A 17,982-nucleotide genomic window follows, 5' to 3' on the forward strand; every position below is an offset into this window, starting at 1 on the left:
TGTATATAACCAGCTAGCTTAAAATGCAAACATTTGTCTCTTGTATACTTCTCTGTTGGATCTTGTTTTCCTTCTGCAGTTTTGAAAAACGCCCTTCAGTACTAACATTCACAATTACTAAATACAGGCCATATACTCAATAATAAAGAAGTATTATCCCATGTTTCCAACAGCAGAGTGCAGTATTTTGCAAGGAGATAGAGCATTGAGGCTTAGTAATTCATTTCTATTAGACTGTGGTTTTGTGTGTTTCTTATTAGAGTTCAGTTTTAAAGTATACTCAACTTTTCCAGCTACGTACCCTCACCCCTGAACTGCTTTCTAAAATACAAATAAAAAATATTATTGCCACTGAGTTCCCAATTTAGTGAGAGCAAAGGCAAAGTGGGTTTCAGGTGGGAAAAGGCTGTCTCTTTCTACATGTCAATGTCTGTCCCGGAGCCACACTTGCGGCAGAAGATTTCCGTGTTCTGAGTTAAGAATCCTTCACCCACCAGGGAGACGGAGCACTTCCCACAGTTGAAGCATTCACTGTGCCACTGGCGGTCTTGAAAGCAGATGAACTTCGCACCTCTGAGACCTGTAAAGGAATCGGAGGAAAAGAGTAATCCATCCTTTTCCACGGACAGGTTGAGAAGTCAGCAAATACTCTACAACTACCAAATCGAGTCGTGAGCGAGACAGTGTAGACCCAAGTAACCCAGAAGGGTGTGGCCTGCTGGCCTCATGTCCAGCTGAGAATTTTAGCCGCATGAGATTCCTAGCTCAAGTCTGCTGTAATCTAAGGAAGTAAAGTGAAGCTAGATACGCATTGCTTTTTAAATTGTTTTGGGGAGGGGGAGGCAGATGAAAACTGTGCACAGTAAAGAAACTGCAGTGCAAAGGGGAGGCAGAAGCTCACGGTATCCAAACATGAAAGCAGTTTGCCCTGCTCTCCATGTGAGCAGGTTTTCTTAGCCGCAAATTGAAAACATAATGAAAGGAATATGTACTTCTGAGCCTGGGGTTTGATGTTTTAGTGACTTCAATTTTCCTTTCTTCCTCATTTTCTCATGCTTTACTTTACGTGAAGTAAATCCTATTTGGGGAGGTTGGAGGCACAATTCTCCAAAGACTCAAGTCGAGAATTTCTTTCAGATTACCATAGAGCTATTCTGCAGTAACAATGTTTAGTACCTGGCTGTACAGCAGCTTCAGCTCAGAGTTCTGATGTAAATGGAGGAATCTCTTCACTCTAGCTTTCTGGTCACCTTATTTAGAGATAAATACCAAGAAGGCCTTCAGCCCCATAACTTTAGCTAAATTATTTTTTAAAGCACTCACCAAAATGCTGACCCCTGTCTGTCTAATATAATTTCAAGATGCAGCTCAACAAAATTGTGTCGAGTAGTTGTAGGAAAAAGAAAAGTTCCAGAAGTTAGGAAGTGATTAGAATGTGACAGGTTGGCTCTACTCATTTTGTTTGACAAGCTGTCCCCAAGTAACGTTTATGTTATGGGTTACTGTCATGTTATTGTCGTCCATGGGATGATGAAAGTATTTCCTGTGCTGACTCACATGCACTGCCTAATTCTCCTGTGAGATAAAGAATCCCAAAGTGTGACTATGAATCTACTTCAGATAAGTTCTCTGAAAATGAGAAATGACTTTAACAACTTTTTGTCTGAAATGCTTATATATGCGTCTATGTGTTTGTGCACATGTGTGTACAGGTGCCCGAGTATGCCAGACAAGGGTGTCAGAACCACTGGAGCTGAATTTACAGGTGGGTATGAGTTATGCAATATGGATGCTGGGATCTGAACTCTGGTGCTCATGACTGAGCAGCAAGCAGAGCTCTTAACCACTGAGCCATCACTCAGAGTTTAAGTTTATACAGAGTTTAGCTTACAAACAAACTATGATCCTACTTCCTTTTCAATATTAAACCTATAGTGTATATATCTGTGATAGTGTCATCATTTTCTTATAATGAGAGTAAACTAGTCTTGTCTAGTTTTATGTTAACTTGACACACGCTAGAGTCTTCAGGGAGGAAGGAGCCTCAGTTGATAAAATACCTCCATAAAAACCAGCTGTAGCCAGGCGGTGGTGGCGCACGCCTTTAATCCCAGCACTCGGGAGGCAGAGGCAGGTGGATTTCTGTGAGTTCGAGGTCAGCCTGGTCTCCAAAGCAAGTTCCAGGAAAAGGCGCAAAGCTACACAGAGAAACCCTGTCTTGAAACAAACAAACAAACAAACAAACAAACAGCTGTAGGCAAGCCTATATGGCATTTTCTTAATTTGTGACTTGTGAATGAGGGTCTAGCCCATTATGGGTGGAGCCATGCCTGGTCAGGTGGTCCTGAGTTCTGTAAGAAAGCAGGCTGAGCAAGCCATGAGGAGCAATCCAGTAACCAGCACCCATCCATGGCCTCTGCATCAGCTCCTGCCTCTAGGTTCCTGCCCTGTCTGAGTTCCTGTTCTGACTTCCTTCAGTGATGAACAGTGATATGAAGCATAAGCCTAATAAACCCTTTTCTTCCTAACTTGCTTTTTGGTCATGGTGTTTTATTACAGAAATAGAAACCTTAACTTAGACATATACCAAATAATTTTTTTTAACTGTAAGAATAAGGTTCTGTATGTACGTACATAGATAATCTCTATCAATAAAACTAACTATTGAATGTGTAGGACTTTGACACTTATGAATTATTCTCAATTTTATTAGCAAGCCATATACAAGTGGCAAATGTAAAAGTAACTATAGAATTTTACAAAGAAGAAAAATAGAGGCATCTAACAGTAGGTTAGAAGGTCTGACCCAACCCTTGAGATTTTGTAAATTTTTCCACATTTGGTTGTGTTTACTTCTTTTAGGTCACTGGGGTCATTTGAAGTAACAAAGTTCTTTAGGAAACTGATCTGCTGCTGGATGTGGTAGTACACATCTTTAATCTCAGGTACTGGGACGGTGCAGAAACAGGCATGTCTATGTGAGTCCAAAGCCAGCCTAGTCTACATATTGAGTTCCAGGCTAGCCAGGGCTACATACTGAGACCTTGTCTCAAGAAGAAAGAAAAAGAGTAAGCAAACTGATCATTGATGCCTATTTCATCTGGCTTCATTTGTACCTGATAAGCCAATAAAATAAAAGGTAGTTTTTGTTGAGATCTGGAGTTTGTCACTGTCCAGTCTCAGCCCCAGTGTGTGTAGATAGCCCTCACCTAACCTTCCTAGAGTAGATATTAGCATCATCCTCAATTTGTAGACTAACACCGAGGAGCAGTGACATTCAGCCACTCTTCTAAGGTCACCAGCTGGCAAGATGTGACTCAAACTCTGCAGTCAGGCTTCGCAGCCCATGCTGTTAACCTCACTAAATTAACTTTATCTTTTCAAAGAACAGAACTGGGAACATTAATGCTTCTTTCTATAGAAACTTTAGTGCTTGAAACTCCGTTTTCTCTAAATAAAAAGAAATGAAGCGAAGCCCATGTATGGTCCTTTTCCACTTATTTGGTAGATATGGCAAGTGCGGGTCTCCAGGGGGAGTCGTTTACCCATAGTTACACAGTGGCCAGCAACACAGACAGGACCAAGGTCTGTTAACACCAAGTTCAGAGCACTTTCACTACATCAAGCTACTTCATCTAGCTCAGGTAGTTCAAGAGGTAGTGAAATCTTAAAAGAGGAGAGATAATTGTAGTTACACACTCTAAATTTTATCCTTATACTCACAAATAAGTGTGGCTCCCATCTCCCATCAAAGAAGCTTCTCTTTATAGCAAATGGAGGCCAATACGGAAAGCCACAACTGGACAAAATGTAGAGATCAAGGGGAGGCGTGGAGCCCAGCCTCAACAGTTACATGTACAACATAACTCCTGCACTTAAATCTCAGGGAACATCTTTGAAAAGGGTTGTGTCTCCTAGAAGTGGCTGCATTAACAAGACCTGCATAATGACACTATCAATAGATGCAGAGAGGGAAAAAAGTCTCACTGGTTCCAATGCCTAGACAAAGAACCACAGGTAACTGATGACTGCTGAGAAAGGGGTCACTAGCCTCTTCCAGGGATTCCCACCATTACTAACTGGTTATCTAGTACAAAGTAGTCATCCCTGAAAGCATATGTACACATACAACAAAAACAGACTCTGTAGGCTGTACTTATTGTATGTTTGCACGCGTGCCCGTTTGTGTGTGTGTGTGTGTGTGTGTGTGTGTGTGTGTGTGTGTGTGTGTGTAGTGCAACAATAATCAAAGGAAAGGGGACTATCAAATTGAGAGTGAGGAGGAAAATGGGAGGACTTTGAGAAGAGAAAATGGGAAGGGATGAAGGGAAGAAAGTGAAGAGAAAAAGTGATGTAATTATATTTTAAGTGAAAATAAAACTGAAAAAAGAAAATCATAGTTATATCTGTAATTAGTTAAAATGAAGTCAATTTAATGAAATAGTATCAGTAAATTACATACATCTACTTGTAGGTAGATTTAGTTAACATAGGATACTATACTGAAAGCATCCTAACAGAAATAGCTTTCCTTAAAATTAATATTGATTTTTAATTGTACATATTTGCAGTATGTAACGTGATGTCATGATACATGCAAACAGTATAGAATGTCTAAATCAATCTAATTAACATGAATTACTTTAAATACATCTTTTAAAATTCAGTCTTTTATAGACTTTTCAGTTATATAATGCATTATCATTCACTGTAGTCACCACAATGTACAGTAAGTTTCCTGAACTTGAACTTATCTGTGAGAATGCATAGCTCCCAGGATGGCTAAGTGTTTGCACAAATTCACAACTTCTGAGAATAAACACAGCATTTCCAGGATTCCCTGTTGTGTGTTAATCCAGAGGGCTCATTTTAAAAAAGCCTTACTTTAGGGCTTTACATATATTTAAGAAATGTTAGAATGAGCTGGCTGTTTTTGCAGGCATTTCAGTCTTAAGACAATACTTAGAAAGTCCTTTAGATTGACTCTATTCACTTAAATACTGTCACATTTAGATTAATTTGGGATCTGGTCTTCTGTTTTATGTTTTTGTGCAAAACTGTTGGTTTCTGTCTATACTGAATGAAGCTTGGTACAATTGGCTGGTGGAACATTTACCAGAAACACCATTTAGATGCATGGGTCTGTGATGGATCAGAATTGAACTCCATCAAGTTCAGGGCTTGTGTAGGCTCTGTGAGATCACCATTAACTGTTAGAATTCTCAAAGAGCTGTAAAAACATTTTGAATTATTTCATCTCTTAATTTCCTCGTCAGAGGGTCTCTTTTTCTAGCCCAGTTCAAGTGAAATTAGAGCAGACTGTGATGGGAGGGATCAGATTCTGGAGTCCTAGTGATTTGAAACATCAGGAAGTCCCATGTTCGAACTAAAAGTGATGGAGCTGGTAGCTGCCTCCCTTGGCAGGAGCTGCCAGATGAATAGAAGACTGGAAAGCAGAGTGGTTAGGAACACATGGTGAGAAGCCCAGTGGTCTGGAATTATTAACATGAAACCTTGTAAGTGCCAAGGAGGTGACATAGCTGAATGACAGAGGAACAGTGTGAGAAGACCTGCCCCCTGTAATAGGGCAGCCATCCTGCTGCTTAGGAGAGTGAACTGGGAATGTGAAGGCAGCCAGGCCATCCGGGGCAAGCTCTCAATTTGCTTTCCCTTGTAACAATGGCTTTTATATTAGTCCCATCCCTAACCCTGTGAATTAAACATTGGCCAAGTAAAATCTGTCTGCTAGCCAAACACAATCCATGGACCAGTGAGAATCTGGTGAAAAACATGTATGGACAAACAAGTGCTTTACTAGGCGACCACATCCTCCCTTTTCAACGGTGGAAAGCCTTCAAGTTTAGCTTAGCAGAGGAAATGCTTTCCTTCATTTGAAAATGCGTGTAGATTCAAAACACACACACACACACACACACACACACACACACACACACACACACACGTGCGCGTGCACACGAGAGAGAGAGAGAGAGAGAGAGAGAGAGAGAGAGAGAGAGAGAGAGAGAGAAACAGAGAGACAGACAGACAGAGAGAGAGAGACAGATATTTGAGGTGAGAGAAGAAAAGGGAATAATCTTTAATTTGTTGCTATCCAATGTTAGCTAAAAAATGAAACATGACCTAAGAATACTGAAAACAGAAAGTGGAAATACTGTTCTGTCACATTATTAATGACAATAAATTGTCTGGAAGAATAGCTTCTGGGTTTCTCAAGTCTCATGCTGGTTCTGCCTCTTTACCACAGGATTAACATTTTAGAGATGGTTCTGAGAAAAACACAATGCACTCCTTTAACCCTGTGAGAAGCTACTTAGCATGGATCGATTTGTCATCTATGTTATTTTTCAAATGGTGTCTCCTGTACTTTATTGCTTTAGTACAATACTATATTGTTTTCATTCATAATCAAGTTGTTGCAAGTGAGTACAGAGGAAGGAGTAATACATTTGTTTAAAGCATCTTAAAAAGAAATGAAATTAATTCCTGTTCTATGTTACTCTAATTATAGCTTTGGCTAATTTATAGAATAGTTTAATTAAAAGCTTTTGTATTGTAAATGTTTGGCCCTTGTTGGGATTTAGTAGGATTCTAATTCAGTAATATCCCTCTGCCCTCTCAATTCTTGAGTCTCAAATTGAGCCTCCTCACTAGGGCCTTCTCTGACCTCCTGGCTTACCTGTTTTCCTTCCTTGGACTAGACTGTCCTTAGAAACCATACTATTCGGTTTAGTATTTACTTTTTACAGTGTACAAATCCCCAAACTATATCCTGTCATTCCCTTGAGGGGTCCACATAAAATTTAAATTTATAAGTGAGTATCTACTTGTGTTTATCTCAAAAAGAAATGTAGTAGAAAAAAATTACATTTTTTATTTACATATCTCAAGTCAACTAGGTAGCATTTTCCATAGTTTCAATTGCATCATGGTAGAACCATGGTAAGATGAAGCACTTACCAGTGATGGGTTTGGTGCAGGCTGCACACTTTTTAGCATAAAGATGGTTGTAGCAATCTAAGCAGAATGGGAAATCATCCCTGGACATAAACGCCTCCTCACAAAGCTCTTTCCTGCAGCCGCTACACAGAAAGCATTCTTTGTGCCATAACTGGTCACGGAAGGTTATCCCACCAGAAGTAATCACCTGCCAAAGCATTAACAGAAGGCAATGATTGTGAGTACCCTTGCAATTCAGACCATCTCATGATGCTGCTCTGTGCCCACAGTTAGTACTCTGAGCTCTGTACCAGCTTGCGGTAGGATGCTCGTTTCCTTGAAAACCTCTGTAAGTTTTTAGAAAACAATATGAGAAGCCAAATGTTAGAGGGATTATACAGAACCTCAAAACTGAAAATAAGTTTGATTTTTTTAAAGACTGTATCAGAAAAGAGGCAGAAAGCCCTTGGACTCAGGAAGATCATAAAGGGAGCAGGTGCTTGACATATTTCATGTTTGGAAGTCTTTTATTTTTATCTCTAAAGATCTTTAGTTAGGGCTCACATAGGTCACATAGTTCTACCCCACACATTTATATCAATATCAGACTTTGAAGAATGCTGAAAAAGGTGATAAAACAAAACAGAAGCCCTAGTGCTTTTTCTTGAAAGCTCCCAGCATGACTGAGAAATCTCAGTTTTGGAGATCTTGGGTGGAGCTGATGAGCGCCATCAGTGTGAGCAACGACTTACTTATTACCCCCATCCTCAGTCCTGGGTTAGGGAGGACCCTCTCTGGATATTCTCAACACCTCTACATGGCATAGACTTGGTCCTACTGTAGACGAACAGTCCTTGAGTGGTGACTGACTGCGTTACTTGCTACATCCACAGAGAGACGGCACTAACCTTGCACATACTCTCCATCTGTGTGCTCAGCTGTGTTGAAAAGCCATGCTACCACTGTACTTTGAACAGGAAACTTGATTTCAGCTAATGCGTGAGTTTTCAACTTCAGGTCTTAAATGGTGTACAGAGTTCAGATTAATGCTATGAACATAAGAGCTGGTCATGAAGTCACGAATTTGTAACGTATGTTGAGCCTCAGATACTTATTAGTCCCTTATAATGCTTGCATAGTGGTGGGGAATTGAACCCAGGACCCTGTGCATTCCAGGAAGATATTTAACTACTTGGCTAGCCCATAATACATTATTTTTAAAAACCAATTTAATTCTCATGTTCTTTAAAAGGTCAAAACATATTTTTGAGAATCAGGTTGATAGATACTGGTTAAGTCTTCCTGTGTAGCTACTTTTTGGTCATTTGTTCTTTCAAATCCATAGATGCTGACCTCATACAGCTGCTGAGGAAACTGAATATATTCATGTCTATCTCTTTCAAAGACCAAGGAAATGTGATGTGGAAGATGGCTGCTGCAGATCTGTATCAGTCTTTCTAGATGTTAAAAATGCAAGCCTACTTTAGGCTGTCTTTGTTTGCTGACATACACAGACATATTGCTTGTCTATCATACATGTCTTTGGAAAATATTCTAAACATACTTTAACTGTATGTCAAGTTTCTCAGAAACTAAAGATGTTTGTTAGGGGTCTTTTTTTTTTCTAGAAAGAAAAAGCATACTCTATTGTTCTGAATAAGTAAATGAGGAGCGCAGTGGTATGGGAGAAGTAAAGCAATTTAAAATGCCTCCCACTGACTTCAAATGTCTGACAGCAGGCGCCAGCGAAATCGTGCTTCCTTTGATTTGTTTGGTCAAATGATTTGTAGGCAGTGCTTAAAAGATCTGAAACTTGAAAAATGGATTTCTAGCAAAATAATATATCCTAGAGCTCTGGAATATTTGAAAAAAAAAGTTTGCCCATGATTATATTCCTTTTGAAGAAGTAGAGAGCAAAAATGAAGTCTACTATCTAAGTCTGGGTTGACTGTTGACTTAGAATAAGTTTCTCTCTGGCAAAGTGGAGACATTAACAGTATGTGTGTGTGTGTACACATGTGTATGTATGTCTCTGCATGCATGTCTGTGTATGTGTCTGTGTGTATATGCATGTGTATGAGTGTGTCTTTGTGTGTCTCTGTGTGTGCATATGTCTGTCCATTTCTGTGTGCATATGTCTGTCTGTGTGCATGTGTGTGAATGTGCATGTATGTGCATGTGTATCTGTGTAGAGGCTAGATGCTGACATTAATGTCCTTGTCTATGACTCTTCATCTTAGTTTCTGAGAACGGGTCTCTCACTGAATGTGGAATTCTCCATTTCATCTGGACTGGTGCTGGTTGCAGATTCATGCTGCCTGGCCCAGCCTTTATGTTGGTGCTGGGGATGTGAACTCTTCTTCCTATGCTTACACAGTATATCCTCCACAGTGTCATCTTCCCAACTGACAGTAAGGATTTTGAACCGAGTAGAGAGCAGTTAAAGAACTGAAGGACAGATTTAATTCCATTTTTACCCTGAAGAATTTGAATTCAAAGCACTTACAGTTTGAGCCACCAGTTGCTTAGTAGAAAATTCCAGTGTACCAAAATGAAATTGGTGAGGGAAAACTTAAAGGCCTGATTGCCAAGAAGTTTGATTTTATTTATGCCAAGTTTTGCTTCTGGTTTGAATCAAACAGAATCTCTTTCTTTAGCTTTGATCACAATTATTTATATGCAGCTTTTCTTTTCTTTTTATTTTATTTTATAATTTAATTTAATTTTACATATCAGCCACGGATTGCCTTGTTCTCCCCCCTCCCAACCACCCCCACCCCTGCCTTCCCTCTAGCCTACCCCCCATTCCCATCTCCTCCATGGCAAAGATTCCCCTGAGGATTGAGTTCAACCTGGTAGATTCAGTCCAGGCAGGTCCAGTCCCCTCCTCCTAAGCTGAGCCAAGTGTCCCTGTATAAGGCCCAGGTTCCTAACAGCCAGCACATGCACTGAGGGCAGGTCTGGTCCCAGTGCCTGGATGCCTCCCAAACAGATCAAACTAATCAACTGTCTTACTTATCCAGAGAGCATGATCCAGTTGGGGGCTCCTCAGCTATTGGTTCAGAGTTCATGTGTTTCCACTAGTTTGGCTATTTGTTTGGCTATTGCTTTTTCCAATCTTGGTCTCAACAATTCTCGCTCATACAAACCCTCCTCTTCCTCACCAACTGGACTACTGGAGCTCCACCTGGGGCCTGGTCATGGATCTCTGCATCCAGTTCCCTCAGTCATTGGATGAGGTTTCTAGCACAACAATTAGGGTGTTTGGCCATCCTATCACCAGAGTAGGTCAGTTCAGCCTGTCTCTTGACCATTGCCAGTAGTCTATTGTGGAGGTATCTTTGTGGATTTTTGTGGACCTCTCTAGCACTTTTATATCCAGCTTTTCTTAAAGAGTGCATAGTTTAATGATTAAATGGAAAATAATCTGAGTCATCATCTGTACAATCCAATCAGAGCACTTCATAAGCTTCTCATGACTTCAGATCCTGTCCTCCATATAGCCACAGTCTCCCATAGCCTGGAAAACCCAGCACTTTGTCCCAGGCATCTTGAGTCTTTATAACAACATTGAAAGGAAGACTCCATTGTGACCAGTAAATTACATGACATATCCCACAAGTTTCATTAACGGCTTAGCCTAAGCTGAGACCTAAGATTGAAGCCTCTCAGAACAAGATAAGCCTACTCATTTTGTTTCCAACATGTGCTATAAATGCCATTGGCTCTGGAAGCCATGAGGCTTCTTAGGTCATGGCACAAGGTTTGATTGTTGCTCATATCATCATTTTCAAAGCCAGTGTTTCTGGTAAAGTAAAGACTTTCAGGTAGTAGATGATTTCCCATCTCCTGACTATTCACTGTAGCTATCAGCTACCAATATAATAATCATAACTCTGAAAAGTGTATTTGTTACTTTATTGTACAGGCAACACTGGTATTACCTATAGAAGCAGAAAATCACTGTACCATGTGTGCATACATACATGCTTGCATATGCACTTAGAGAAAGTGTGATGAGCTTTCCAGCAGTCCAAGTGCAAATACACAGTGTTTTGGGCAGCTGTCATGACAGTTAATGGATAACACTATTCAGGAGCCAACACCAATCCCTTGTCATGATTCAGCGTTCTCCTACAGTTCACAGTGCCATTTTAAACTCATGATGCTTCATGTGTCAAGGATTTCTTTGAGAACATCAGTATATATTTTATGAATACAGACAGCCTTCATCAAGATGATGGACATGAGTTGCTTTTCACATAAAAGCAGAGAGTGTGAAATGTTAGGCCATGTTTATTCCTAAAAAATGACTTTTCCTTCAGGAAAGTATGCTTTGAATTGGAACGAGTCAGAGGGTGCTTGCATTTGTGCTGGAGCAGGAAATGAAGGAAATCACAGCTCTTGGCTTTGTGTGTCTTCATGCCAACTGGATTTCTCTCCCAATCTGTCACTTATTTAAGCCTACTAATCTCTTTGATAACACAAAGCCTCAAGACAAGAAGAGATTTCAGTTACTAGAAAATAACAGGCAGCTTTCCTAGTATCTGCTCCCCCCAGTTACTCTCAGAGGCAAATCCCTATTTCCCTGAAATAGTTAATAGTAAATGAATCAAAACTGTCTTCTAGGAAGCAAAGAGCAATGTGCCTATCCCAGAACAAAGTTTCTGTAAGGCAGTGAATGCAACTGGGAGGTCAAATGACCTGTGCTACTGTTCAGTAAATTACATGACATATCCCACAAGTTTCATTAATGGCTTAGCCTAAACTGAGACCTAAGATTGAAGCCTCTCAGAACAAGATAAGCCTACTCATTTTGTTTCCAGCATGTGCTATAAATGTCATTGGCTCTGGAAGCCATGAGGCTTCTTAGTCATGATCTAAGGTGGAATTTTATGGCTACGAAAATAGGAAGACATCTTCACTATGAGAATTTTAGTTTGTGATGTGTTGAAATTTAAAGATTACATCATGCATTAGATACAGCATGACAGGGTCACTTCATTCCAAATATATAAGGCAGCCAAAAAAAAAAAAAAAAAAAAAAAAAAAAAAAAAAAAAAAACCAAAACCAAAACAAAACAAAACAAAAAAACAACCCAGTGTTCTGGAAGGTTCCCTAGCTTTACCCTCTGCAGATAGTTACCTTCTTACAGAAGTTGCAGTATTGAGCAAACTCCTTCTCGAAACACGGCACACAATAATTGCCACTCTCCTTTGAGATCAGGGGCTTGGTTCCTATTGGCTGTCGGCAGTGCTCACACACAAAGCAGGTTTCATGCCAGTAGTTGCCCTTGAATTCCATTTTCCGAGAACCTGGATCCCAACGTAAGACTGTTAGAGCAAGCCAGGCATATTTGTGTTTTCTTTAAGAAAACATACCTCAATTATTTAAAATAGTCTAAGTATGACCATAATAAACTGCATTACGGTATAAATAAGCAGGGAAAAACTTTTAGAAAAACATTTTGTCATTCCTGAGCTATTCCTTAGGGAAAAGGAAAATTGCTACAGTTCTGCTACGATAAGAGTGAATCACGCACAGAAAACTCCTGCCGTTTCTGCAAAAGCTGCGGGGAAGTCCTGCATGTAGAGCTTTGGAATGGTTCATGGTTCAGACAGATTGAGTCATAGCCGTCATTAGAGGAATAATTATAAATGCCCAGGGCACCGCTCCCGTGATACATATTGTGGGAATGGCTTCTGGATTTATTCGACCTCATAATAATAATAGTGACAGTAGTTATAATGACCAGAGCGCTGCGAGGAGGGGGTGATTGACTCATGCTCTCATGCTGCTGTCCACAGGGATAGAAAGGACCAAAAACCAGGGAACACGGGAAAGAGAGGTGTTCTGAGCCAGAGCGACAGGAAATCTGCCGTGAGATTGTGTCTTTTAGTGTGAGAAGGTAGCTATACCCATGAAATCTCAACAGCATGGCTACCTAAACCAGACCTGGACAACCCCAACAACAGTTGATGTTCTAACACAGATGTGGGAAATTTCATGGGGTCCTATCCCTAGGTGAAGAGCTGAAACTAAGAGCTGCTGAGAGGGGATATTAGTATTTCCTAGGGATGAGCTCCTGATTAGTTATCTAATACTAAATGCTCAGTCCTAGAACACACACACTTGCAGGAAACACTGAAAAAACTCAGCAGGTTGAGTTTATATGCTTCTTTGCTTTTGTGTCTGTAACAACAAAGGTTAATGAAGAAGATGCTGCAAATTTGAGAGAGGAAGAAACTTAGGATGGGTAGGAGGGAGGAAATGACATAAGTGTATTTTAATTAAATTCTTTTTTCTTTTTCTTTTTTGTTTTTTCAGAACTGAGTACCAAACCCAGGGCCTTGTGATTGTTAGGCAAGCGCTCTACCACTGAGCTAAATCCCTAACCCCTTAAATTATTATTATTTTTTAAAGTGAAGTTATTTACATGGACTCTTTTCTTCCCTAAGGGAAAACAATGTCCCTCAAAGCAGTTTGTACAGAGCTATGAAATGATGCCTTTTGGCCCGGGGATAAGGATAAACTGGTAAAGGGCTTTCTGCTATGCCAAGTGACTTTAGTTGATCCCTGGATCCCACTTGGTGGAAGGAGAGAAGTGACACTCCCCACAACGGAAAAAAATAGACACAATGAATGAATTGATTAAAAAATGAGGACCATCTTCAATGTCTGATGAAGAATTATCCCTATCAATGCCATTGGTTAGACAGGGCATTTCAGTTGTGCTTCTGGTGCAAGTTTTATCCTTTAGTTCTATCTCTGGTTCAACATGTTTCTATGAATTAGGTTTTTCTGAAAATTAAATATAGAGAACTGTGATAAAGTTACAAAATTACAGAGCACTGCAATTTACTTTGATCAAGAAGAATAGATGATTGGGAACCAGAAAAAGAAAGCAAGAGCATTGCCTTTTTCAAACCAGTGGTGTGAGCCCCTGGTGCTTCCTGAAGAGTGAAGGGTTTTCCTTGGGCAGAGCCAACAGCTCTGTCTGGGTCTCACCTGGCATGATGTTTTTCTTGCAGTGGAAGCACTTGGAGGAACACTCATTAGAATAGCAGTCTGTGCACAGCAGGCGCTCATCCTTGGCAACAAAAGGCTTTTCCACCAAAGATTCATGACATTTGGTGCACTTGAAGCATCCTTCATGCCAATGACGGTTTTTGTAACAAAGATCCTTTGAGACAATAAATAAAGTTAATTAAATGTGCTTAACACGAAACAAGACGTTTTCTAAGACAAGATGGGACACTCTTAGGACCCTAGTACCACTAGCTTGGGGGAAAGTTGTTGATACTGTTATCTGCAGAAAGACCCTCTGCGGTAATAATTAAGAGCAAAAACCTGGGGCTTGTTGGATTGGCCACTAAAGGCCACTGAAAAAGAAACCTCACTGGAATTTGTCAAGTTACTTTATCTTCCTTTTATAACCTACAAGAGAGGTTTTACATGGAATTATTTTAATTTTTAGGTTACAGTACCTTATTGTTCCTTTTGACTTCAAGCAAACAAATAACAACAGTTAGCTAAAGCAAAGGCAAGAAAGAAAGCAAATAGCAAGTCCAGAGCAGGAGGAAGTGTGGCGTGCAAAGGAGCCATCGTGGGGGCAAGGGAGAAAGGCAGATTGTTAAGTTGGAAAACACAGACCTTGAATTCTTTATGCCTCCAACTTCTTTTACGTATTCCTTTATGTATTAGCTATTCTAGACATAACTCAATATTTAGCTGTAAAACTCTGGGGAAATAATTTAACTCCTTTAATTTTTTTACTCATCCTAAAAACTACCACACATACATATACTAAAAGAAAAAAGTTGTCTTAAGGATAATGTGAGATTAAAGCATGCATTTCACAGAACTACACATTGCGACTCCATACGTTAACATGTTAGAAAGTAAAAAGTCAACGTGAAGAGGAAAGGGGCATTCTGAAGCAGTCACCCACTGTCCACAAGCAGTAACTGAACTGAAGTGATGCCTACCTTAGAGTCTGATTCAATTGGTTCTTTGCACTGCTCACAATAGTTAGAAAAGATCTGATCATAGCAGGAGACGCAGTATAGATGATCATCCTTGAGCACATACTTCTTCCCAAGAAGGGATACCGTGCAGTATTGACAATCAAATTGAGTACTTGTCATCTCTGTTTGATCCTGTGGATAAGAAAATGATTCTCGTGTACAAAAACAAAGCTTCATTACAAATAGCAAATCCATTGTAAAATGTGAGTCAAACACTTGAATTTATTTATTACTTGGCAAAATATCACAAATTTAGGAAGTTGCTCATAGTCATGGTGATTTAGGAAAGGCTACTCTTCCATCTTGGCATTTCTTCTGTATTCTTTTCCTCTCAAAAGTAAAAGCAGCCAAATGGTGAAACAAAAATATCTTATTCACCACGTGTCAAGATGGATATCAATGAGAATGCGATACATGCAGCATGTGCCATACCAAACATAATAATATGATCTGAGACAGGATGTTTAAAACTGGCATTACGTAATTATCTCAAGAGAGTTCTGGAAGTGGAGTCTGATAAAAATAACAATTCTTTTTTATTCAAACTTGAACAATTAGTACATTGCTATTTTTACTCCATTTTTTAAATTCTTAAACTCTGTTTCGGATTCCTAATAAGGGTCCTGCATATTGATGCGAAGACTTTCCTATACATACGCTTCTCTATCGGGACACCCTCAGCTGCTATTCTAATGACAATTCCAAACACTGCTTCCTGCTCCCTCTAGGCCACCTGGAACTCTGCATTTAAATGTCAGGGCCAAGCTGAAAACACAGAACTCTGCAGGTATGATTCAGTCCACATGCTAGGTTTTCATGACTTTGGATGAGCAGTGTCCCAGGTATGGGGAGTCAGAGAAAACCACAGGATTCTTTAAGTTTCGTGGCGAAACCAGCATGTATATGGCATGAATCAGCACAAGAGCCTCCAGCACAATGAAAACTGACAAAAATAAAAAGATGTTGGATTTTTTTTTCAACCTAGAAAAACTGTGAGCATGACAATTTCATCATAGCCAAAAACAATAGCACTAATTTTCGTTGGGAAAAATTGAATTTGCCATCTCTGGATTTGTTGGAATGTATTCTTATTCTCCAATCTAGATTTCTTTTACTTAAAAAAATAGTACATCAAGTAATTAATATTGTGCTTTAAAATATTTTAATGCTAATTTCTATCTACACCATGTTAAATGCTGTTCTCAAATATGTTTTATTTTCTTATTTTAGTAATGAAGTCTGCAGCAGAGTTTCTTGGCAGATCCACTCTATCGTTAATTCTGTGTGTGTTGGCTTTGCTCATCACTCTTCACAAATAAGCAGGGAAAGAATGACCATCTGGAACACAGGGGTCTTTCCCAGGAAAGATACAAACCCAGACTAGAAAGTTCCCAATGGGATATGGCCAAAATTATCTGCAAAGAACATTGAATTCCCTATTTGATTAATTTCACAGAAATGTCCATTCCTGGTGAATTCAAACATAAACAGCAGGAAGATAGATCTGATTCCCTTGAAATGATAAAAATATTTTAAATTACATTTACAGTGACCAGGTGTTTAATCTCCACAGTAAATAGGATACTTCTAAGTTCTTTCACTTAGTATGGAAATGTCATCTTCATTGTGAATATGTACTTAGTTTAAAATGTGTACAGTGCCACCATAAAGAGTGGGTTCCCTCCTGGATTGGGAATGCTCAGGTGACTTCTATTTTATGAGACTTTAGTATGTTAGAAAAATGAAGACAAAGGATTTCAAAAATGTGCTACTCCAATATTTTATTTAAAACAGTAATTCATGCACCACATTGTAATTTCTGTATTTCATTTGTTGGCCGGGTCAGAAATCTAAATATAATGACAGGAGTACATGATCCTCCCTCCCTGACATGGAAACATCTTAAACCTCCCTGACATGGAAACATCTTAAACCAGCTGGAGCATATTTCCTTACTTTTTAAAAAGATAAGGGCTACTCTTATTTCTCTCTTTTCTGTAAAAACATCATCAGAGAGTTGAGTAGGATAAAAACAGAATTGGTCCAATATCTTAAAATCTTATGATTTTTGCATCTATGAGACTATACTGAATATGAACTCAGTGGTAGCTGACCTCCCCACCTTTACCAAGTCTCAAACTTACCCAGAGAATTGCGACTATAATCTGAAGTAATGAACAAACTGAACGTGTACTTTCTTCTTGGCAAAAACACATTACAAAATTCAGTCCTCATTTCAGGATGTTTATCACTTAACCATGAATGTAGAAATATGCTCAAATATTTTATTTAAAAATGTTATAGAAATAAGTACATTTATTAGTATCATACACAATTCTTAGGGAGCCAATAGAGAGACAAATGGGGCAGAACTTTCCTAGGAAGTTTTAAGGGAGTTAAGCTGCTGGAAATCTGCAAATCAAGGGAGGAAGAGAATGAGAGAAGAGAGGGAGGGAAGGAGGACTGAAGAAAGAAAGAAAGAAAGAAAGAAAGAAAGAAAGAAAGAAAGAAAGAAAGAAAGAAAGAAAGAAAGAAAGAAAGAAAGAAAGAAAGAAGGGAGGAAGGGAGGGAGGGAGGGAGGGAGGGAGGGAGGGAGGGAGGGAGGAAGGAAGGAAGGAAGGAAGGAAGGAAGGAAGGAAGGAAGGAAGGAAGAAAGAAAGAAAGAAAGAAGTAATCATTCCTAGTTTATAAAGAAGGAGAAAAGACGTGTAAGAGGTTGCTATAGGATCTCAAATAGAATGTTGAATTTTGAGAAAGGATTCTTACTGGGTTAGATAAGGTATTGGTATTCAGAAAGACCTTGAAATTTTAAATTTTTTGGACCTCTGACTAAGTGGGGTGAGGTGGAGAGGTTAGATAAGCTGAGTCTTTTCAGCTATCTGAAATTTTACCACTTCTTTTTTTCCGAGCACCATTTTTTTTTTTTTTAGAATCAAAATGGCTTTTTATTCACATATTTTGTAGAAAAGGGGGTTTAGTAAACAGGGTAGAGCCGCA

At 39.4% G+C, this 17,982-nt stretch overlaps 1 protein-coding gene across 3 annotated transcripts in view; it reads right to left on the minus strand.

The window, feature by feature from the left end:
• Nucleotides 1-342: 342 nt before the first annotated feature.
• Fhl5 (four and a half LIM domains 5) overlaps nucleotides 343-17,982 on the minus strand; it is a 38,487-nt gene continuing 20,847 nt past the window's right edge. For all 3 annotated transcript variants that reach the window (XM_042270941.2, XM_042270942.2, XM_006979246.4), the window contains exons 2-6: nucleotides 14,947-15,117; nucleotides 13,967-14,141; nucleotides 12,104-12,273; nucleotides 6,979-7,165; nucleotides 343-580 (exon numbers count right to left, since the gene is read on the minus strand). In XM_042270941.2, coding sequence (XP_042126875.1) covers nucleotides 417-580; nucleotides 6,979-7,165; nucleotides 12,104-12,273; nucleotides 13,967-14,141; nucleotides 14,947-15,117 — 867 coding nt within the window. In that variant the 3' untranslated portion in view covers nucleotides 343-416. The remainder of the gene's footprint in view (nucleotides 581-6,978; nucleotides 7,166-12,103; nucleotides 12,274-13,966; nucleotides 14,142-14,946; nucleotides 15,118-17,982) is intronic.

This window comes from Peromyscus maniculatus, chromosome 2 (assembly GCF_049852395.1).
Source record: "Peromyscus maniculatus bairdii isolate BWxNUB_F1_BW_parent chromosome 2, HU_Pman_BW_mat_3.1, whole genome shotgun sequence".
NCBI classification, from domain to species: Eukaryota; Metazoa; Chordata; class Mammalia; order Rodentia; family Cricetidae; genus Peromyscus; species Peromyscus maniculatus.